At 56.7% G+C, this 23,763-nt stretch overlaps 1 protein-coding gene across 4 annotated transcripts in view; it reads left to right on the forward strand.

Moving 5' to 3' along the window:
* Positions 1-19,015, forward strand: part of LOC132390121 (ras and Rab interactor 2-like) — a 43,735-nt gene extending 24,720 nt beyond the window's left edge. For all 4 annotated transcript variants that reach the window (XM_059962717.1, XM_059962714.1, XM_059962715.1 and 1 more), the window contains 7 exons: positions 1,240-1,312; positions 1,884-1,975; positions 6,901-8,214; positions 10,135-10,440; positions 14,079-14,210; positions 14,888-15,051; positions 16,311-19,015. In XM_059962717.1, the coding sequence (XP_059818700.1) occupies positions 1,240-1,312; positions 1,884-1,975; positions 6,901-8,214; positions 10,135-10,440; positions 14,079-14,210; positions 14,888-15,051; positions 16,311-16,658 (2,429 nt within the window). In that variant the 3' untranslated portion in view covers positions 16,659-19,015. The remainder of the gene's footprint in view (positions 1-1,239; positions 1,313-1,883; positions 1,976-6,900; positions 8,215-10,134; positions 10,441-14,078; positions 14,211-14,887; positions 15,052-16,310) is intronic.
* The last annotated feature ends 4,748 nt before the right edge of the window (positions 19,016-23,763 follow it).

Genomic DNA, 23,763 nt, shown 5'->3' on the forward strand with positions numbered 1-23,763 from the left:
TCCTTCTCCCCGACTCTGTCCCTCTCCCCCCCACCCTCTCACCTCTTTCCCCCACCCTCTCCTCCCTACACCTCCTTCTCTCTCTTCCCCACTCCTTCCCTCTCTCCCCTACCCCTTACCACTCCATCTGTCCTTCTCACCTTACCTGTTCCCTCCCAGTTCTTCCCTTCCCTCTTCCCATTCGCTCTCCCCCCTCCCTCCCCTTCACCACTCAGCCTCCCGACAGACCATTATGGGAGGCGGTGTGTGTGTGTGTCCCTGTGTTCAGTGGGACCAGGGTGGGGGATCTGTTTGTGTGTGTGTGTGGGGGGGGCGGTACACGAGAGTGCGTGTATCTGTGTGTGTGTCCCTGTGTTCAGTGGGACCAGGGTGGGGGATCTGTTTGTGTGTGTGTGTGTGGGGGGGGGTACACGAGAGTGCGTGTATCTGTGTGTGTGTCCCTGTGTTCAGTGGGACCAGGGTGGGGGATCTGTTTGTGTGTGTGTGTGTGGGGGGGGGGGTACACGAGAGTGCGTGTATCTGTGTGTGTGTGTGGGGGGGGGGGTACACGAGAGTGCGTGTATCTGTGTGTGTGTCCCTGTGTTCAGTGGGACCAGGGTGGGGGATCTGTTTGTGTGTGTGTGTGTGTGGGGGGGGGTACACGAGAGTGCGTGTATCTGTGTGTGTGTGTGTGGGGGGGGTACACGAGAGTGCGTGTATCTGTGTGTGTGTCCCTGTGTTCAGTGGGACCAGGGTGGGGGATCTGTTTGTGTGTGTGTGGGGGGGGGGGTACACGAGAGTGCGTGTATCTGTGTGTGTGTGTGTCCCTGTGTTCAGTGGGACCAGGGTGGGGGATTTGTGTGTGTGTGTGTGTGTGTGGGGGGGGGTACACGAGAGTGCGTGTATCTGTGTGTGTGTGTGGGGGGGGGGGTACACGAGAGTGCGTGTATCTGTGTGTGTGTCCCTGTGTTCAGTGGGACCAGGGTGGGGGATCTGTTTGTGTGTGTGTGTGTGGGGGGGGGGGTACACGAGAGTGCGTGTATCTGTGTGTGTGTGTGTCCCTGTGTTCAGTGGGACCAGGGTGGGGGATCTGTGTGTGTGTGTGTGTGTGTGGGGGGGGGTACACGAGAGTGCGTGTATCTGTGTATGTGGTGGTCCCGAGTTTGGGGGTCTGCGTGCGGGCCCCACAGGCTGTCTCGGACCTACCCCTCCGGCGGCCGGCCCGAGTACTGACCCTGGACTCTGCTCTCTCCCCTCCAGCCTTCTCCCTCGAGGGTTCATCCATCACCTTTGAGGACCTCTTCCACCTCATCTCCTTCTACTGCGTCAGCAGGTGAGTCTGGGGCCCCGCCATCGGGAAACATCCCCTCCCCTCGGGATCCATTCCTTCCGATTCAGGATCCAACCTCCTCCCCTCCTCTCGGGATTTGGCCCCTCCGTTCAGGTTACCATCGTTCCCTTTGAGGCCCATCGTCCCCCCCCCCCCGAGATTCATCCGCTCCTTTTGGGATCCCCCCCCCCCACTCCGAGAAGTCCAGTCCCAAATAATAATCTCGCTCTGCCCCTCTCCCTTTCATCCCTCCTTCCTCCTCCCCCTCACTCCTTGAGTCTTCCTCTCCCCCCTCCATCGCCCTCTCGTCCCTCACCATCTCGCTTTCCCCATCTGTCTCCTCCTACCTTGCCCCCTTCCTTTTCCTTCCCCTCCACCCCCTCTCCTCCCCTCATCCACCTCTCCTTCTCCCCATCTTCCTCATCTGCCTCCTCCATCCCCCTCTCCTTCCCAGACACAAGTTCCTGTGTGTAAATGTACACACACACACACACACACATCGTCCTGCCCGGATACGGGTGGGGGGGGGGGGAGCAGCATCGATTTTAACCCCTGCTTCTACCTCTCTCTCTAGGGACATCCTTCCGTTCACTTTAAAGCTCCCTCAGGCCATTGCGAGCGCGCGGTCCCACAAGAAACTGAAGACAATTTCGCACCTGGGGATAGGTGAGTAATCCTCTCCTCTCCGTCCTGACAGCCCCACCGTGGTAGCGCCGCGGGTTAGCGTAACGCCCCACGGCGCCAGTGATCGGGGTTCGGTCCCCGCCGCGGCCCCGTACGCTCTCCCCGTGACCGCGGGCTCGATATCCTCGGACCGTCGGCTGTTGACACAAGCGGCGTGGGTCACGGTATGAACGTCTCCCCTCTGAATTCATGGCTTGGCACGGCAGCTGCAAGAAGGGTCGGACAGGTTCGGCCGATCCCCGGGAGGTGTCTGATCGATGTGCACAAAATTATTCCCGCTGAGGTCGGGGGGAGGCTGGAACTTGAGGTCGTGGGTTAAGGGTTGAAGGTGAAAGATTTACGGGGCACATCTTCGCTCGCGGGGAGGGGGGTGGTGAGGGTGGGGAACGAGCTGCCAGCGGAAGTGGGTTCGATTTCGACGTTTCATAGAGTCCCAGGAAAAGTACCCTCGTCCGGTTGGTGGACAGTGACCCCCGGTGTCCCGCGGGGGCCGGTGCCGGGGCCACTTCTTTCTATGCTGCACTATCAACGATTTAGATGATGGAATAGATGGCTTTGTTGCCAAGTTTGCGGATGATGAGAGGACTGGTGGAGGGGCAGGTCGTGTTGAGGACACAGGTAGGCTGCAGAAGGACCTAGACAGATTAGGAGAATGGGCAAGAAAGTGGCAGATGTCAAGTCCAGTCACTTTTATTGTCATAACTGCTGGTACAGTACACAGTATAAATGAGACAACGTTTTTCCAGGACCGTGGTGTTGCATGACACAGTACAAAAACTAGACTGTACTATGTGAAAACAAAAACACTGAAAGAAACTATGCTAGGCTGCAGAGCTACCCAGGACTTGTGTCAGCAGCCGACACAGTCCGAGGATGTGCTGGGAGGGGGGGGGGCAGCCACTTCCGGCGCCAACAATATCTAGCCCGCAACTCTCCGACCCTGACCCGCACACTCCTGGACTGCGGGAGGAAACGCGGTCACGGGCCGCGGCGGGGACCGAACCCCGATCACTGGCGCCGTGGGGGCGTTACGCTAACCCCCCCCCGCGGCGCCACCACGCCGGCCCCAAATACAATGTTGGTCGTGCACTTTTGGTAGCAGAAGTGCATGCTATTTTGTTAATGGGGAATCTGAGATGCAGAGGGACTGGGGAGTCCCCGAAGGTTAACTTGCAGGTCGAGTCGGTGGGGGGGGGGGGGGGGGGAAGGCAAATGCCGTGTTAGCTTTCATTTCAAGAGGTCCAGAACACAAGAGCAGGGATGTGACTTTGAGGCTCTACAAGGCTCTGGTGAGGCCAATCCTTGGGTGTTGTTTTGGGCTGGCATTGGGGACGGTCCGGGGGGGGTGATTCCAGCGAAATGCTCTGGTTCCATCGGCTGCGCAAGTCTGGGGTAGACTATCCCTGGCCCCCGCCAAACGTGTGAGATTGAGGTGCAAACCCACCCCGGAACCCCCCCGGTTTGTGCGGATGCTGCGTGATTCGTTACCCTGGTAAGTGCCGTGAATTAACGGACCGCACGCCGCATAACGATTTAGTTTTATAATTCTTAATTTGGGTTAGTAAAGAAAAAATAAAAGGAGAAGGGCCCATTTTACCGGAACAGTCCGTTGTGCATGGGCCGGGGCTCAGAGTTTCCCCTTCGCCAATCCTCCTCCGATCTCCCCGGGGTTCGTCAGACCTCCGCCCCGATCCAGGTCGAGTCCTGCGACCTCTTCTCTCCGGCGCCTCCTCCCTTCATCTCCCGCCGAGCGGAAGACCCAGCTCGCCCCGGTGTCAGGCACGTTAGCAGTGAACCCTTTCCCGGGGTGTGACACCGGGAGTGGAAGGGTTATCATATGAGGCGCGCTTGGCGGCTCTGGGTCTGCACTCGCTGGAGATGGGGCGATCTCATTGAAATCTTTCGGATGTTGAAGGGCCTAGACAGTGTAGATGTGGAAAGGATGTCTCCCATGGTGGGGGAGTCCAGGACAAGAGGGCACGGCCTCACGTCCAGTTAAAACAGAGATGCGGAGAAATTTATTTCAGCCAGAGGGTGGAGAATTTGTGGAATTATTTACCACAACCAGCGTCTGAGGCCACGTTGCTGAGCATATTTAAGGCGAAGATTGAGAAACACAAAGTACGCGGCAGATGCTGTGGTCAAATCAAGACGTACAGACAAGCCGGATGAACTCAGCAGGTCGGAGGGCATCCGTTGACTGCTCGTTTCCATGGATGCTGCCCGACATGCTGAGTTCCCCCAGCTTGTTTGATAGGTTCTTGAGGCGTCATGGCAGCAAAGCTTACGGGGAGCGGGGTTGACGAGGGGGATCGAGGATCGGCCGTTACCGATGGTCCAAGTGGCCCAATTTCTGCTCCTCTGTCCTTGTGGTCTTTATGCAACGCAGAAGCAGGCCTTTCGGCCCATCTAGTCCACGCCGAACCATTTAAACTGCCCCGCTCCCATCGACCTGCACGGGGGGGGGGGGGCCACAGCCACTTACCTATCCAGACCTTTCTTAAAACATTGAAGTGGAGCCGACAGGCGCTGGCAGCTCGTTCTGCACTCTCACCGCCCCGTGAGTGAAGAAGTTTCCCCTCACGTTTCCCCCCCCTTACACTTTTCACCTTTCACCCTTAACCCCGTGACCTCTGAGGTCCCAGCCAACCTCAGTGGATAAAATCTGCTTGCATTTACCCCCTCTATACCTCTACCAAATCTCCCCTCGGTCTTCTGCGCCCCAAGAAGTAAAGTCCAGACCTTGATGACCCAAGTCCTCCAGACAGGGCAACTACTTCCAAGAGAAGTTTGGTTAAACACATGGGTGGGAGGGTTAGGGAGGGCTATGGCCCGGGCGAGGCAGAATAACAGCTCAGAATAGACTAGATGGGCTGATGGGTCTCGTTCTGTGCTGCAGTGGAGATGAGTAATATAATAGTAATATTAGTAACAATAACAATTGTATCAGTAGTGGGGGGGAGATCTGATGGAGGCATACGGATGAGGGATATAGACAGGATAAATGCAGGGGTGAGACTGGAGCTAGAGTGTTGTAATGTGAGTGTTATCAAAAGTAAGTTCCTACGAACCGGGAAGCTGTTGGTAACAAGAGGTTGGTTCCGGGGTCAGCAGGGTTTTACTGCCAGTGTGCATTGTCTGTAGTTCCATCACCCATCCCGCACGAGGTACCTGGAAGCCTTGGTATTGGAAATATCATTTGCTGTCCCAGATAAAGATGTTCCCTTGGCCGTGAAATTGTCGAATGGTCCTTTTTTTTATATATAAAAAAACAGGTAGAAGTTACCACATAGAGGTCATGGGTCAAGGGTGAAAGATTTCAACCAGATTGTCAGATTTCAGAGAATATTTACAAGGGTGAGGCCAGAGGCCGAGGTCAACAGGCAATAGACAGTAGGTGCAGGAGTAGGCCATTCGGTCCTTCGAGCCAGCACCGCCATTCACTGTGATCATGGCTGATCATACACAATCAGTACCCCGTTCCTGCCCTCTCCCCATATCCCTTGACCCCGCTATCTATAAGAGTTCTATCTAACTCTCTCTTGAATGCGTCCAGAGACTTGGCCTCCACTGCCTTCTGGGGCAGAGCATTCCACAGATCCACCGCTCTCTGGGTGAAAAAGTTTTTCCGCATGTCTGTTCTAAATGGCCTACCCCTTATTCTTAAACTGTGGCCTCTAGTTCTGGACTCACCCATCAGCGGGAACATGTTTCCTGCCTCCAGCTTGTCCAATCCCTTAATAATATATGTCTCAATCAGATCCCCTCTCATCCTTCTAAATTCCAGTTTATACAAGCCTAGTCGCTCCAATCTTTCAACATATGACAGTCCCGCCATCCCAGGAATTAACCTTGTGAACCTACGCTGCACTCCCTCAAGAGCAAGAATGTCCTTCCTCAAATTTGGAGACCAAAACTGCACACAATTCTCCAGGTGGGGTCTCACCAGGGCCCTGTACAACTGCAGAAGGACCTCTTTACTCCTATACTCAATTCCTCTTGTTATAAAGGCCAGCATGCCATTAGCTCTCTTCACTGCCTGTTGTACCTGCATGTTAGCTTTCATTGACTGATGTACACCTAGATCTCGTTGTACTTCCCCTTTTCCCAACTTGTCTCCATTCAGATAGTAATCTGCCTTCCTGTTCTTGCCACCAAAATGGATGACCTCACATTTATCCACATTAAACTGCATCTGCCATGCATCTGCCCACTCACCCAACCTGTCCAAGTCACCCTGTGTTCTCATAACATCTTCCTGACACAAGGGTCACAAGGGTCTGGTCAGCTGCCGACAGGAAAGATGTCAAGAAGATTGAAAGAGTGCAGGGAAAACTTACAGGACTTGAGGGCCTGAGTTACAGGGAAAGGTCGAATAGGTTTGCAAAGCATGCCCGCAGGGTAAAGAACCTCAGGGCTGGGCGTGGCCCCGTGTTCTTTGAACTTTGAATGGGTCATTCCCCAGAGCGTAGGAGAATGAGGGGGAGGTGTACAAAATCATGAAGGGTATAGATAGGCAAGCGGGTTTTCTCCGCTGAGGTTGGGTGGGATTCTTCATGGGGTGGATGGTGTGTGGGAGGGGGTTTACGGTGGGGATGGGGTGTCCGGGTGGGGGGGTTTGGGGGTGGAGGGGAGGTGGTCTGGGTGTTGTTCAGGCATTGGGGAGGTGGGAGGAGATGGTGGGGAAGTGTTTGGTTTACGAGGTGGAGGGGTGACCCTGCGTTGCCTGGCTAACTGACCCTCCTCTTTCTCCCCTCTCGCCCTTTACCCCGTCTCACCTCACACCCCCCCCAAACACTGCCGACCCCCTCCCTCCCTCTCTCTCTCACCCACCCCCAAAAACACTCCCTTCACTATCCTCCCTCTCCCTCGCCCCTCATTTTCACTCCTCCCCCCCCACTTCCTAGAGTTCTGGAACTCCCCCTTGAACGTCCGGGACCCCCCGGAGGACCTCGGTGACGGGGGCGCTCCCCAGGAGCCGGGCAGCCCCGGACGGCCGGGGCCCCTGAAGACCCGCCACCCGGCCGAGGTGTGCCTGACCAGCCCGGGCGGGGCCCTGGCATTCCTCAACCCGCTGTTTGCCGCGGAGGAGCCGTGCGCCGGCCGCCGGGCCCAGTTCAAGCGCAGCTTCAAGGTGCGGGTCTCCACCGAGACCTCCAGCCCCCTGTCGCCCCCCTCGCAGCCCCCGCCGCCCATCCCGGCCTCTGCCCGCGGCCCCGGGCCCGGCCGGCTCCCGTCCTCCGACAGCGACGAGCCCTCCTGCGGCCCGCCCCGGACACCCTTGCCACCCCCTCGCCCGAAGAAGAAGGCGAGAGCGGCCGTCGGCCGAGGAGGGGAGGGAAGGAGGGGAGGGGGAGTGAGAGGAGGAGGAGAGGGAAGGACAGTTGGAGGGGGAGGAGAAGAGCTACTGGGAGCAGACATTGCGGGTTATCAGGTGCCGGTGCCCTCCTGTAGCCCCTCCCCTGAACTCTCCCCTGTCCTCTCCATCGCTGCCCTCACTTCCCCCCTCGCCAACTTTGCCTCCTCTTCCGCCCCCTCTTCCCCCTTCCCCAGTCCTACCCCTGCCCCCCAACCTGCCCCCACCTCTCCCGACCGCTCCTCCGGCCCCGCCCCTGGCCCCTCCTCGTCCGCCGACCCCTCGCCCGCCTCCTCCTCCGGCCCCTCCTCGCCCCTCCACCCCGCCGGCCGCGGGGGCCCCGCACCGGCCCCCAGGCACCAGCTCAGCGAGCAGTCCTGCAGCTCGGAGGACGAGGGGCCGGGGCGTCTGCTTGGGGACCCCCCACCTCTCCTGCAGCACCTGCCCTCGCAGTCCGTCAGCAGCCTGGAAGAGGAGGAGGAAGGGGAGGAGGACGAGGAGGAGGAAGAGGAGGACGGGGAGTGTGGGGAGGACCCGGACGACCGCCAGCGCCCGGCTTCCTGGACGCAGCGGGGTGTGGGCTGGGTGATGAGGGGGCCCCTGCGCAAGGTGCTGAGCTCCCTGGGCAGGCCCGAGAGGAGGCTGGTGAGGGCGGTGGAGGAGAGGTCGAGGGACGGGGGCACCTACTTCGGGGGCCTCGTCCAGGACTACCTGCGGCTGGTGAGAGGGGGCCAGGCGGGCCACACCTCGCCCTCCGAACTTCTGCAGTCTGTTCGCCAGTTCATGAGCCACATGAAGGTGCTGCTGACAGACAGCTCCGAGCTCGACTCCGCACTCGAGGCGCTGGTGGAGGAGACAGAGAGAGGTGAGAGAGGGGAGGGCCGGTGGGAGGGTGGCGGGGGGGTGGGGGGGGCGACGGCATCGGTTTCAGTTGGCAACTCGGTGGGGCGAGTGAAGTTCTCACACCCACCGAATCCCCTCCCACAGCTCCCAGACACTCTCCCCCGTCACTGACTCTCCCCACACCCACCGAATCCCCTCCCACAACCCACAGACACTCACCCCCGTCACTGACTCTCCCCACACCCACCGAATCCCCTCCCACAGCCCACGGACACTCTCCCCCAACACTGACTCTCCACACACCCACCGAATCCCCTCCCACAGCCCACGGACACTCTCCCCCATCACTGACTCTCCACACACCCACCGAATCCCCTCCCACAGCCCACAGACACTCTCCCCCATCACTGACTCTCCCCACACCCACCGAATCCCCTCCCACAGCCCACGGACACTCTCCCCCATCACTGACTCTCCACACACCCACCGAATCCCCTCCCACAGCCCACAGACACTCTCCCCATCACTGACTCTCCCCACACCCACCGAATCCCCTCCCACAGCCCACAGACACTCTCCCCATCACTGACTCTCCCCACACCCACCGAATCCCCTCCCACAGCCCACAGACACTCTCCCCCATCACTGACTCTCCCCACACCCACCGAATCCCCTCTCACAGCCCACAGACACTCTCCACCATCACTGACTCTCCCCACACCCACCGAATCCCCTCCCACAGCCCACAGACACTCTCCCCCATCTGACTCTCCCCACACCCACTGAAACCCCTCCCACAGCCCACGGACACTCTCCCCCATCACGGACTCTCCCCTCACCCACCGAATCCCCTCTCACAGCCCACAGACACTCTCCCCCATCACCGACTCTTCCCACACCCACCGAATCCCCTCCCACAGACACTCTCCCCACCCACCGAATCCCCTCCCACAGCCCACGGACACTCTCCCCCATCACTGACTCTCCCCACACCCACCGAATCCCCTCCCACAGCCCACATACACTCTCCCCCATCACTGACTCTCCCCACACCCACCGAATCCCCTCCCACAGCCCACAGACACTCTCCCCCATCACTGACTCTCCCCACACCCACCGAATCCCCTCCCACAGCCCACAGACACTCTCCCCCGTCACTGACTCTCCCCACACCCACCGAATCCCCTCCCACAGCCCACAGACACTCTCCCCCGTCACTGACTCTCCCCACACCCACCGAATCCCCTCCCACATCCCACAGACACTCTCCCCCGTCACTGACTCTCCCCACACCCACTGAAACCCCTCTCACAGTCCATGGACACTCTCCCCCATCACTGACTCTCCCCACACCCACCGAATCCCCTCCCACAGCCCACAGACACTCTCCCCCATCACTGACTCTCCCCACACCCACCGAATCCCCTCCCACAGCCCACAGACACTCTCCCCGTCACTGACTCTCCCCACACACACAGAATCCTCTCCCACAGCCCACAGACACTCTCCCCCGTCTCTGACTCTCCCCACACCCACCGAATCCCCTCCCACAGACACACTCCCCCATCACTGACTCTCCCCACACCCACCGAATCCCCTCCCACAGACACTCTCCCCCGTCACTGACTCTCCCCACACCCACCAAATCCCCTCCCACAGCCCACGGACACTCTCCCCACCCACCGAATCCCCTCCCACAGTCCACGGACACTCTCCCCACCCACCGAATCCCCTCCCACAGTCCACAGACACTCTATCCCACATCCTCCCCCCCCCACCCCATCACTGACTCTCCCCACAGCCACCGAATCCCCTCCCACAGTCCACAGACACTCTATCCCACATCCTCTCCCCCCCACCCCGTCACTGACTCTCCCCACCCACCTCCCAGTGTTGCCAGGAATCGCGTTCTCACCCGAAACGTCTTCACCCCCGCCCGCAGATCGCCTGCTGGAGTCGGCCATGCACAAGTGCGTGCTGAAGCCCCTGAAGCCGTCGCTGTACAGCAGCCTGCGCCAGTTCCACGCGGCCGACGGCTCACTGGAGCAGTTGAGCGATAACCTGCGCCGGGTGCGGAAGGGAGGCCCCCAGGGGATGGGTGTCCGGGCCAGCCTTCCCGACCTCGGGACCCTGGAGAAGATCAGGCTCAAGTTCGGGCTGATGCAAAAGGCGTACTCACCCGTAAAGAAGGTTCAGCTCCTGCTCCACGTCTGTAAACTCATATACGAGCGGCTACGGACTCCCCAGGGTACATCTTCCTATTTACATATATTATAAATTCGAACACCACATTCATCACGTCACACAAACAAAAGCAAAAGAACTCATAGCTAATTACTAGGATTTACTAGGATGTTACCTGGGTTTCAGCACTTAAGTTACAGAGAAAGGTTGAACAAGTTAGGTCTCTATTCATTGGAGCGTAGAAGGTTGAGGGGGGATTTGATCGAGGTATTTAAAATTTTGAGAGGGATAGAGTTGATGTGAATAGGCTGTTTCCATTGAGAGTAGGGGAGATTCAAACGAGAGGACATGATTTGAGAGTTAGGGGGCAGAAGTTTAAGGGAAACACGAGGGGGTATTTCTTTACTCAGAGAGTGATAGCTGTGTGGAATGAGCTTCCTGTAGAAGTAGTAGGGGCCAGTTCAGTTGCGTCATTTAAGGTAAAATTGGATAGGTATATGGACAGGAAAGGAGTGGAGGGTTATGGGCTGAGTGCAGGTAGGTGGGACTAGGTGAGATTAAGAGTTCGGCACGGACTAGGAGGGCCGAGATGGCCTGTTTCCGTGCTGTGATTGTTATATGGTTAGGTTAACGCAGATTAAACTAATACACCCTCGTTGAGTGTGGCATTTACCCCCACGGTCTTGAAATACATGTTGGTCCACGATTCCAGGTGCTGATTGGCCGGAGCAGAGTGTGGGAATAAAGAAGGGCATTTCTGATTGGCTGCCGGTGACTAGTTGTGTTGCACAGGGGGTCAAGCGTTGGGTCCGCTCCTTTCTACGTTATATGTCAATGACTTGGAGGACGGGATTGACGGCTTTGTGGCCAGGTTTGTGGAGGATACGGAGGTAGGCGGTGGGGCAGGTGGTTTCTGAGGGAGCAGAAGGGCGACAGAAGGAGAAAGAGCGAAGAAGTGGCGGGTTGAACACAGTGTTGGGAGGTGCCCACTGTGTCCACTTCGCCAGAAGAAATAAGAGGGTAAATTGTCTTCTAAATGAGGAGAAGATTCAAAAGTCCGAGGTGCAAATTGGTTAGGGAGTCTTCATGCAGGATTCCCTGAGGGCCAATTAGCAGTTTGAGTCGGTGGCCAGGAAGGCAAATGTGATGTCAGCGTTCATTTCGAGAGGACTGGAATGTAGAAGCCAGGATGTAATGGTGAGGCTTTATGAAGCACTGGTGAGGCCTCGCTTGGAGTATCGTGAGCAGTTTTGGGCCCCTTATTTCGGAAAGGATAGACCATAGAACATAGAACACCCCAGCACAGTACAGGCCCTTCAGCCCTCCATGTTGTGCCGACCCATATAATCCTTAAAAAAAAGTACTAAACCCACACTACCCCATAACCCTCCATTTTTCTTTCATCCATGTGCCTGTCCAAGAGGCTCTTAAATACCCCTAATGTTTTAGCCTCCACCACCATCCCTGGCAAGTCATTCCAGGCACTCACAACCCTCTGTGTAAAAAAACTTACCCCTGATGTCTCCCCTAAACTTCCCTCCCTTAATTTTGTACAGATGCCCTCTGGTGTTTGCTATTGGTGCCCTGGGAAACAGGTACTGACTATCCACCCCATCTATGCCTCTCATAACCTTGTAGACCTCTATCAAGTCCCCTCTCATCCTTCTGCGCTCCAAAGAACTCTGCTAACCTTGATTCATGTGACTTGTTCTCCAAACCAGGCAACATCCTGGTAAATCTCCTCTGCACTCTCTCCATAGCTTCCACATCCTTCCTGTAATGACGGGACCGGGATGTGCTGTAGCTGGAGAGGGTTCAAAGGAGGTTCTCTGGGATGACTCTGGGAATGAAAGGGTTCTCATGTGAGGAGCGTTCGATGGCTCTGGGCCCGTACTCACTGGAGTTCAGAAGAATGAGGGGTGACCTCATTGAAACCTAACGAATGGTGAAAGGTCTCGACAGAGTAGTCTGGAGAGGATGTTTCCCATGGGGCGGGGGGGAGTCAGAATAGAGCGTTCTTTTAGAATGGAGAGGACGAGGGATTTCTTTAGCCAGAGAGTAGTGAAACTGTGAAATTCTTTACCACAGGCGTCTGTGGAGGCCGAGCCATTGGGTGTGCAGGTAATTAAGGCAGAGGTTGATAGATTGTTAACTAATGAAGGGATATAGGGAGGGAGATATAGGCTCAGAGGATGAATGGATCTGCCAGGGTGAAGTGGCAGAGCAGATTCAATGGACCAAATGCTCCTGTCTCCTATGCTGTTATAGATTCTGCATGATGCAGGCACCCCCTGAACATTGCTCAGCAGGGCCCACGGAGAGATATCTTAGTATGTCTGCTGTGTGATAGTCTCTCCGATTTGTAGCATCACACACTCCTGGGGTCAGATCCTCCACACCGTCCCATCACACACTCCCGGGGTCAGACACAGAGTGAAGCTCCCTCCACACTGTCCCATCACACACTCCCGGGGTCAGACATAGAGTGAATCTCCCTCCGCACCGTCCCATCACACACTCCCGGGGTCAGACACAGAGTGAAGCTCCCTCCACACCGTCCCATCACACACTCCTGGGGTCAGACACAGACTGAAGCTCCCTCCGCACCGTCCCATCACACACTCCCAGGGTCAGACACAGAGTGAAGCTCCCTCCGCACCGTCCCATCACACACTCCCGGGGTCAGACACAGAGTGAAGCTCCCTCCGCACCGTCCCATCACACACTTCCGGGGTCAGACACAGAGTGAAGCTCCCTCCACACCGTCCCATCACTAACTCCCGCGGTCAGACACAGAGTGAAGCTCCCTCCACACCGTCACATCACACACTCCCGGGGTCAGACACGGAGTGAAGCTCCCTCCGCACCGTCCCATCACACACTCCCGGGGTCAGACACAGACTGAAGCTCCCTCCGCACCGTCCCATCACACACTCCCAGGGTCAGACACAGAGTGAAGCTCCCTCCACACCGTCCCATCACACACTCCCGGGGTCAGACACAGAGTGAAGCTCCTCCACACCGTCCCATCACACACTCCCGGGGTCAGACACAGAGTGAAGGTCCCTGTACACTGTCCCATCACAGAATGAAACTCCCTCTACACTGTCCCATCACACACTCCTGGGGTTAGGAATAGGGTAAGAGGTGACTTGAGGCGTACAAGGGACACAGATCGAGTGAACCTTTTTCCCCTGGGGTGGAAATGGCCAGTATGAGGGGGCTTGTTTCAAGGTGATTGGAGGAAAGTTTTGTGGGGGGTGAGGATGTTAGTGGTAGGGTATTTTCACTCCGAGAGTAGGTGGTAATTGGAACACGCTGCCAGGAGTGGTGGGAGGGCAGCTACGATCGGGAACTTGATGAAAGAAAATTGGAGGGTTACGTAGGAGGGAAGGGTTGAATTGATTTTGGAGGTGGTTAAATGGACAGCACAACATGATGGGTCGAATGGCCTGCACTGTGTTCCAACAGTATTGTCGAAAAGCTTTCTGTTGTATCTTTGTACATTGGAGTGGTAGCATAGTGGTTAGAACGTCGGTTTACCGTCCCGGCGACCTGCGTTCAATTCCCGCCACTGCCTGTAGGGAGTCATCTCCCTGTAACGGTTAATTGGTCATTGTGGGAGGAAGGGGGTAGAGGTGAAGGGGTGTGGCCCCTGTCTGACCATGTGTCCTGGTGACTCTCCCCCCACCCCCCGAGCAGGTGGACCGTGCGGGGCGGATGAGTTTCTGCCGGCGCTCTCCTACGTGGTGGCGCAGTGCGACCTGCCGGAACTGGCCCTGGAGCTGGAGTACATGATGGAGCTTCTCGACCAGCCCGAGCTGATGGGAGAAGGTAGGCGGAGCACGCGTGCGTGACCCTCTGGTCCCTCGGTAACCTTCCCTTACCCCCCAAATCCCCTCGGCCCTCTCCCTCCATACTCACTCCCCCAATCCTTCTCTTACTCCTCTCAAACTGCAAATCCTATGACTCTCTCTCCCCCACTTCTATCCCCTCTTCCCTCACTCCCCCCTCCCCCCAATCCCCCTCTCCCCTCTCCCTCCCCCTCTCCCTCCCCCCTCTCCCTCCCCCCTCTCCCTCCCCCCTCTCCCTCCCCCTCTCCCTCCCCCCTCTCCCTCCCCCCTCTCCCTCTCCCCCCTCCCCTCTCCCTCCCTCTCCCCTCCCCCTCTCTCTCCCCCCTCCCCCTCTCCCCCTCTCCCCCTCCCCCCTCCCCCTCTCCCCCCCCCTCCCCCCCTCCCCCCCCTCTCCCCCCCGTCTCCCCCCCGTCTCCCCCCCGTCTCCCCCCCGTCTCCCCCCCCTCTCCCCCCCTTGATCGCTCAGTGTCATTGTAAAGGCGATGGCCCCGACAACCTCTGTCCCAGAACACTTTTTCTGGGCCTCTCAGTACATTCTAACGTTCAGACAGATGGGGAGCCCAGAACAAGCCTCTTTGACGGCTGATATAGGGAGTGGGGTTACGCTGTGAAGTCATTTTCCTAGGAGAGTTCACCCTCGTCCCTTCCTCCCCTCAGGTGGATACTATCTCATCAGCTTCTACACCAGTATGTTCGAGCTGCAGAATTATCACCTCAATCAGCCCGTGGTGGGGATGAGCCACGAGATTAGGCACTCTCTGAAACAGTGGCACAAGCGAAGGAAAACGTGTAAACCCTTGCCTTCCATCAGTGACTTCCAGGTAAGTTAGGGAGGGAGCCAGCAAGTCTTTCCTAATTCTATCAACCAGGAAAAGCCCAGGTCTGCGTTCGGCCTTTCCACCAGGAAAAGCCCAGGTCTGCATCTGGCCTCTCCACCAGGAAAAGCCCAGGTCTGTGTCTGGCCTTTCCACCAGGAAAAGCCCAGGTCTGTGTCTGGCCTTTCCACCAGGAAAAGCCCAGGTCTGTGTCTGGCCTTTCCACTAGGAAAAGCTCAGGCCTGCTTCCGGCCTTTCCACCCGGAAAAGCTCAGGCCTGTGTCCGGCCTTTCCACCCGGAAAAGCTCAGGCCTGCACCCGGCCTTTCCACCCGGAAAAGCTCAGGCCTGCCTCCGGCCTTTCCACCCGGAAAAGCCCAGGCCTGCGTCCGGCCTTTCCACCAGGAAAAGCCCAGGCCTGTGTCTGGCCTTTCCACCAGGAAAAGCCCAGGCCTGAGTCCGGGCCCCAGTGTGTGGGTGAGGGGCGGGAGAACAACATGTGTTCAGTGTAGGTGGGTTGGCACAGACTCTGCGGGCTGAAGGGCCTGTTTTTGTGCTATTAAGCATCTCAGTGACTGCAGGAAAGTTTAAGTTCTTTGGGAGGGGTGGGTGAGTGGTTCTGGGCCTGGTGTGGTGGGAATCCCCTGGAGCGGAGGACAGGGGTAGGGTGTCTACGCGCGCTGGGGGAGCGCCTTATTGGGAGAGGGGCCACAAGGAGGGAACACTGTGGAAGGACTGACCAGGGCGTCGAATAGGGAGCCCTGCGCAGTGGGAGAAAGGGTGGGGGGGGGGATGGAGCACCGCAGGAGGGGCAGTGAGGGGGGAGTGCCATGCCCTGGGAGGGGCGGCGAGGAAGGAGCTTCAAACCGTGGAATGAGGAGAAAGTGCCTTACTGTGGGAGGGAGGAGCACTACAGGAGAGGCAGTGAGGAGGCAGCCTTCCACCATCAGAGGGGCGGTGAGCTGGTAGCCTCGAACTTGGGGGCAGGTGGTGAGCAGTGAGATCTACACCACGTAGGGGGTCTTCTCAAATTCCCAGTTCTCCATTAGAGATCCCATAATCACCACGAGACTTCCTTGCATCAATTGGTGGGATCTTTCAAGCCACATTTGTTGGGGTCTTTCTGGGTCCCCTTTCATGGGATTTTTCCATGCTTCTGGGAACAGGGCTGCCTCGGGCTATTGCTGCCTCTCTCCTGGGACATTCTGATTTAGGGTGGGGCCCCACTGTAATGATCCTTTTTCTCTCTTTACCTGCTCTGGCCAGAACCTCCTCCGGGTGGCCTACGAGGACCCCAGCCACGGCTGCACAGCCAAGACGCTGGTGGTGCAGCCTACGGACACGGTGGCTGACCTTTGCCGGCTCTGCGCCGAGAAGTTCAACGTGTCCGAGCCCGCGACTCACGGCCTGTACCTGGTGGAGGACGACAGCTGCCGACCCCTGCCCTCCGACTCACACCCCCAGCTCATCAAGGCCGAGTTGAGGATCCAGGAGGGCCCCGGCCACCAATACTGCTTCGTCTATGGCCGCCTCCAGCAGAGCTCGCCTGCCCAGGCACACCGCCAGCTCCGACGGGACAACGCCTTTGACCTGGAGGATGTCCCACCGCTCTGACAAGTGAATCAGGGTTCCCAGCGAGCCTGCCATGAGGAAGGACAACAGGGCCTACCTGTCGCCGTGGCAACGGGTAGGCCTGTGAAGCCTGGAGCTGGATTTGAAAGGGTTTGGGTTTCTTTTTTAAGGATCTGGCTCCTGTTGCCGGTGGATTAAACTTCAGGGGGAGGTGGTCGGGAATGTGAATTGGAGTGGTTCAGGAGGGTCAGGGTCAAGCTCACGGTGATATGTACAGGTGCAACGAAAAACATACTTTGCAGTAACATCTCAAACAAATAGTCTCAGATGCACAGCATGCACAAGAAAAATATCAAGTATGCACAATTTTTACAAGGAGGTACACAGCTGGAATAAAGAAACCAAAGTCCATTGTAGATACTACTGACGGTGGATAGGGAAGCACTTGTGTCACATTGGGCCGAGTCAGCTACTATGTGTATCTTATGTTTCTGTGCCTTACCATAGCACGATGGATCCAGTCTGGATACCTGCTACTGTATGTATATCTATAAGTTCAATTGTTTGATGATAAGCCTCTTCAACCTTTTGAGAAAGTAAGGGAGCTAGTACACTGGTTTTTTTTATGTCCGAGCTACTTGGCCCTGGTTTTGGGTCACTGGGACTGCAACTGGCCCTTGTCCCCTGACCTTCGAGATGCTGGGGAGGTCAAGGTGCACTATTGCCAAATATCTAGCTACAGCCGGTGGGACGAACACAGTGAGGACGCACTCAGGGAAGGGGGTTACCTCCTGGGGCAGGTTGAGGCCATCACTCCCCGATGGGGGTGGTGGTGGCAGGTGAGGAGGGGAAGATTCGGAGCCTTCTCGTGTGTTCTCCTCAACCCCCCCTCTGCCTTCTTCTCTTCGCTGCCCCTGTCCCACCTCACGCCACCCCACCAAACCCCTGCTCTCTCCAATACCTCATGCCCGCTGGGGTGCGAGCGAATCCTACAAGTTGAATTCTCTAGGAAGTGTTTAACTCCTTCGTCCTCCATACCGTGTGATTTGCTGTGTTCCTGTGGATTTCGACACCCAGTGGCCACTTTGTTAGGTACACCCGCTGGTTAATGACGGTATCTAATCAGCCAATCACGTGGCAGCAACTCAGTGCATAAAAAAATGTGGACACGGTCAAGAGGTTCAGTTGTTGTTCAGACCAAACGTCAGAAATGGGGGAGAAAAGTTATCAAAGTGACTTTGACCCTGATTGTTGGTGCCAGACGGGGTGGTTTGAGTATCTCAGAAACTGCTGATCTTCCGGGATTTTCACGCACAACACTGTCTAGAGTTTACAGAGAATGGCGTGAAAAGCAAAAAGCATCCAGTGGGCGGCAGTTCTGTGGGTGAATACGCCTCGTTAATGAGAGAGGTCGGAGGAGGGTGGCCAGACTGGTTCGAGCTGACAGGAAGTGGACAGTAAAATAACCGGCAGCAGTGTGCAGAAGAGGATCTCTGAATGCACAACACGTCGAACCTTGAGGTGGATGGGCTGCAGCAGCAGAAAGCCACAAAGACACACACTCAGTGGCCACTTCGTTAGGCGGAGCAGGTACCTATTAAATTGGCTGCTCAGCGCAGGCCGAACAAGAAAAAATCTGCAGATGCTGGAATTCCGAGCAACACACACAAAACGCCGGAGGAACTCAGCAGGCCAGGCAGCATCCGTGGAAAAGAGTACAGTTGACGTTTCGGGCCGAGACCCTTCGGCAGGACTGGACGTCTTTGGACTGTGGGACTGGAGCACTTGGAGGAGGACTGTCTGTGTCTCTCGCTGTCTGTCTGTCTCTGTTTTTCAAAGTCTTTCTCTTTCAGTGTCTGTGTATTTGTCTGTCTGTTTTTCAATGTCTATCTCTCTTTGTCTGTCTCTCTCTGTCTGTCTGTTATTTCTGTCTGTCTCTGTTTTTCAATGTCTATTTCTCTTTCTGTGTATTTCTGTCTGTCTGTTTATCAATGTCTATCTATCTCTCTCTGTCTGTCTCTGTTTTTCAATGTCTATTTCTCTTTCTGTGTCTGTGTATTTCTGTCTGTTTGTTTTTCAATGTTTATCTCTCTCTGCCGTTATGTTATTTCTGTCTGTCTGTCTCTGTTTTTCAATGTCTGTCTCTCTGTCTATCTCCCCCTGTCTGCGTCTGTTATTTCTGTCTGTGTGTCCGTGTTTCTCTATCATTCGTTTTGCTGAATCTGCGTGCCAGTGTTTTACTCTGTGTTCTTGCCCCCTTGTTAAGGCAAACACGTACTTTCTGTGTATGTATTTGTGTAAAACGTGCCTGATCTGCATGGTATGTACGTTCGTCGGTGAGCTTTTCCACTTGCCTGTGCTTTCTGCGCATTTTTCTGAGTGCCAGCGTTGTGCCAGTTTCACGGCATGATGGCAATGCACAAGTGCTTGTATATGTGCATGTGTGTACACACACCCCTCATCTCTGCTTATGGGTACTTGGACCAAGTAAAAATTTGTGTCTTAAAAACATATAAAACTACAGTAGAAATTCTAATATATCTCTTGTCCTGTCCCAGGGTGCAGGTTTAAAGTTTGGTTTAAAACTGTATGTATAAGATTTTTAATTAATATAATGTGAGCAGGCCTCACAGAACTTTGCAACTAATTGTCTTGAGGGATTCTGTATAGTTTTAAAGTTTTATATTAACACAGAAACCAGAATGATCCTACTCCCTCACTAACCCCCCCTAAACTTCATGTAAATCCCGATACTGTGGCCACAGTATTAGGTACACCTGCTCGTTGATGCAAATAATTAATCAGCCAATCGTGTGGCAGCAACTCAGTGCATAAAAGCATGCAGACACGGTCAAGAGGTTCAGTTGTTGTTCAAACCAAACATCAGAATAGGGGAAGGAATGTGACTTTGACAGTGGAATACCTGTTGGTGCCAGATGGGGTGGTATGAGTGTCTCAGAAACTGATCTCCTGGGACTTTCATGCACAACAGCCTCTACAGTTTCCAGAGGATGACTTGAAAAACAAAAACCCAGTGGTGGGTAGAAGAGCCCCCCTCCCCCCATCCCCTCCCCTTGCTCCTCTCTCCCCCTCCCCCCACCCCCTCCCCTTGCTCCTCTCTCCCCCTCCCCCCACCCCCTCCCCTTGCTCCTCTCTCCCCCTCCCCCATCCCCTCCCCTTGCTCCTCTCTCCCCCTCCCCCATCCCCTCCCCTCCCCTTGCTCCTCTCTCCCCCTCTCCCCCCATCCCCCTTCCCCCCTTGCTCCTCTCTCACCCCTCCTGCCCCCCACCCTCCCTCCCCTTGCTCCTCTCTCCCCCTCCCCCCACCCCCTTCCCCTTGCTCCTCTCCTCCCCCCCCTCCCCCCATCCCCCTCCCCCTTGCTCCTCTCTCCCCCCTCCCCCCACCCCCTCCTCCTTGCTCCTCTCTCCCCCTCCCCCCACCCCCTCCCCTTGCTCCTCTCTCCCCCTCCCCCCACTCCCCTCCCCCTTGCTCCTCTCTCCCCCCTCCCCCCATCCCCCTCCTCCCCTTGCTCCCTCCTCTCCCCCCTCCCCCCCCCCCCACCCCCTCCCCTTGCTCCTCTCTCCCCCTCCCCCCCACCCCCTCCCCTTGCTCCTCTCTCCCCCTCCCCCCATCCCCTCCCCCTTGCTCCTCTCTCCCCCTCCCCCCATCCCCTCCCCTTGCTCCTCTCTCCCCCTCCCCCATCCCCCTCCCCTTGCTCCTCTCTCCCCCTCCCCCATCCCCTCCCCTTGCTCCTCTCCCCCCACTCTCCCCCATCCCCTCCCCCTTGCTCCTCTCTCCCCCTCCCCCCCACCCCTCCCTCCCCTTGCTCCTCTCTCCCCACACCCCCTCCCCTTGCTCCTCTCTCCCCACACCCCCTCACCTTGCTCTCCTCTCCCCCTCCCCCCACCCCCTCCCCCTTGCTCCTCTCTCCCCCTCCCCCATCCCCTCCCCTTGCTCCTCTCTCCCCTCCCCCATCCCCTCCCCCTTGCTCCTCTCTCCCCCTCCCCCCACCCTCTCCCCTTGCTCCTCTCTCCCCCCTCCCCCATCCCCTCCCCTTGCTCCTCTCTCCCCCTCCCCCCATCCCCTCCCCTTGCTCCTCTCTCCCCCTCCCCCCACCTATCTCTCCCCCCCTCTCTCCTCCCTCCTTGTTTGGGGGAACACCTCAATGGATGGACAAGTGAGTGTACTTATCCCCTGTCGTTCAAGACCCTGATGGTTGAGGGGTAGTAACTGTCCCTGAACCTGGTGGTGTGGGTCCTGAGGCTCCTGTACCTCCTTCCCAATGGTTGAGAGGTAATAACTGTTCCTGAACCCTGGTGGTGCGAGTCCGGAGGCTCCTGTACCTCCTTTCTGATGGTTGAGGGGTGATAACTGTTCCTGAACCTGGTGGTGTGAGTCCTGAGGCTCCTGTACCTCCTCCCTGATGGTTGAGAGGTAATAACTGTTCCTGAACCTGGTGGTGCGAGTCCGGAGGCTCCTGTACCTCCTTCCTGATGGTTGAGAGGTAATAACTGTTCCTGAACCTGGTGGTGCGAGTCCGGAGGCTCCTGTACCTCCTTCCTGATGATTGAGGGGTGGTAACTGTTCCTGAACCTGGTGGTGCGAGTCCTGAGGCTCCTGTACGTCCTTCCTGATGGTTGAGGGGTGATAACTGTTCCTGAACCTGGTGGTGTGGGTCCTGAGGCTCCTGTACCTCCTTCCTGATGGTTGAGGGGTAGTAACTGTCCCTTAACCTGGTGGTGTGAGTCCTGAGGCTCCTGTACCTCCTTCCTGATGGTCGAGGGGTAGTAACTGTCCCTGAACCTGGTGGTGCGAGTCCGGAGGCTCCTGTACCTCCTTCCTGATGGTCGAGGGGTAGTAACTGTTCCTGAACCTGGTGGTGTGAGTCCTGAGGCTCCTGTACCCTCCTTCCTGATGGTTGAGGGGTAGTAACTGTTCCTGAACCTGGTGGTGCGAGTCCTGAGGCTCCTGTACCTCCTTCCTGATGGTTGAGGGGGTAGTAACTGTTCCTGAACCTGGTGGTGCGAGTCCTGAGGCTCCTGTACCCTCAATCTGATGGCAGCAGTGAGAAGCGAGCACGGCCTGGGTGGTGGGGGTCCCTGATGATGGACGCTGCTTTCCTGCGACAGCGTTTCAAGTCGATCTGCTCGATGGTTGGTGAGGGCAAATCTTAACTCTGCGTTCCCGCCCACAAACATTCCAAGATTTTAAGTGTATTTACCACATGTGAGTTGAAGCGTGCTCACGGTGAGAGGCATCATTGGTGCCACCAACAAAGACGGGGGATGGGGGGGGGGGGTGCAGTGTCGGCACACAATCCACTGCCAGAACAGTATGCCCACTATAGCCAGCCGGGTAACACAGAACCCAACAAGTAACGAAGCCCATTCACCACCCTCCCATTCTTGCAGACGTACACAGTCTTCTACCACGAGGACAAGCCATCTTCCCCCAGTTTCAGACTCCTGCGGAATCGGATCAGACTGGGACACGTGGACATAGGTCCTTCAAATACATGGTGGACATGCCGACGCCACGTAATCTGCCAGACCCTTGCTTATCGAAAGTCTTAAAAAAGAAACACCCAAAAATCCTTCAACTGTGCTTTAAGAATGGATTTCCTAAAAGACACATAACCCCAGACTGACTTTCACAAAGCTTCTGGACCTTGGGGAGAAAATGGGACAGTGGGATTAGTTTGGGGACGGACACAGGACTCTGGGGAGACGGTGGGACAGAGGGATTAGTTTGGGGTCTGACACAGGGCTGTGGGGAGCGAGTGGGACAGTGGGATTAGTTTGGAGACTGACATAGGGCTGTGGGGAGGGAGAGGGACAGTGGGATTAGATTGGGGACAGACAGAGGACTGTGGGGAGAGACTGGGACAGTAGGATTAGATTGGGGACTGACGCAAGGCTGTAGGGAGAGAGTGGGACTGGGATTAGTTTGCGGACTGACACGTGAACGTTGGGAGGGAGAGGGACAGAGGGATTTGTTTGGGGACTGACACGGGGTTGCGGGGAGAGACTGGGACAGTGGGATTAGTTTGGGGACTGATACGGGACTGTGGAGATGATGGGATTTACTTGCGGACTGACACGGGGCTGTGGAGAGAGAGTAGGACAGTGGGATTAGTTTGGGGACTGACACAGGACTGTGGGGAGACGGTGGGACAGAGGGATTAGTTTGGGGTCTGACACAGGACTGTGGGGAGAGTGTGGGACAGTGGGATTAGTTTGGGGACGGACACAGGACTGTGGAGAGAGAGTGGGGCAGTGGGATTAGTTTGGGGACTGACACAGGACAGTGGGGAGAGAGTAGGACAGTGGGATTAGTTTGGGGTCTGACACAGGACTGTGGGGAGAGTGTGGGACAGTGGGATTAGTTTGGGGTCTGACACAGGACTGTGGGGAGACGGTGGGACAGAGGGATTAGTTTGGGGTCTGACACAGGACTGTGGGGAGAGAGTGGACAGTGATATTAGTTTGAGGACTGACACAGGACTGTGGGGAGACGGTGGGACAGAGGGATTAGTTTGGGGTCTGACACAGGACTGTGGGGAGAGAGTGGACAGTGGTATTAGTTTGAGGACTGACACAGGACTGTGGGGAGAGTGTGGGACAGTGGGATTAGTTTGGGGACGGACACAGGACTGTGGGGAGAGAGTGGGGCAGTGGGATTAGTTTGGGGACTGACACAGGACAGTGGGGAGAGAGTAGGACAGTGGGATTAGTTTGGGGACTGACACAGGACTGTGGGGAGAGAGTGGGAAATTGGGATTAGTTTGGGGACGGACACAGGGCTGTGGAGAGAGAGTGGGACAGTGGGATTTGTTTGGGGTCTGACACAGGTCTGTGGGGAGAGAGTGGGACGGTGGGATTGGTTTTGCGACTGACACAGTACAGTGGGATTAGTTTGTGGACTTACACAGGACTGTGGGAGAGAGTGGGACAGTGGGATTAGTTTGGGGACTGACACAGGGCTGTGGAGAGAGAGTGGGACAGTGGGATTAGTTTGGGGACTGGCACAGTGCTGTGGAGAGAGAGTGGGACAGTGGGATTAGTATGGGGACTGACACAGGGCTGTGGAGAGAGAGTGGGACAGTGGGATTAGTTTGGGGACTGACACAGGGCTGTGGAGAGAGAGT

Source organism: Hypanus sabinus, unplaced genomic scaffold (genome assembly GCF_030144855.1).
Source record: "Hypanus sabinus isolate sHypSab1 unplaced genomic scaffold, sHypSab1.hap1 scaffold_776, whole genome shotgun sequence".
NCBI classification, from domain to species: domain Eukaryota; kingdom Metazoa; phylum Chordata; class Chondrichthyes; order Myliobatiformes; family Dasyatidae; genus Hypanus; species Hypanus sabinus.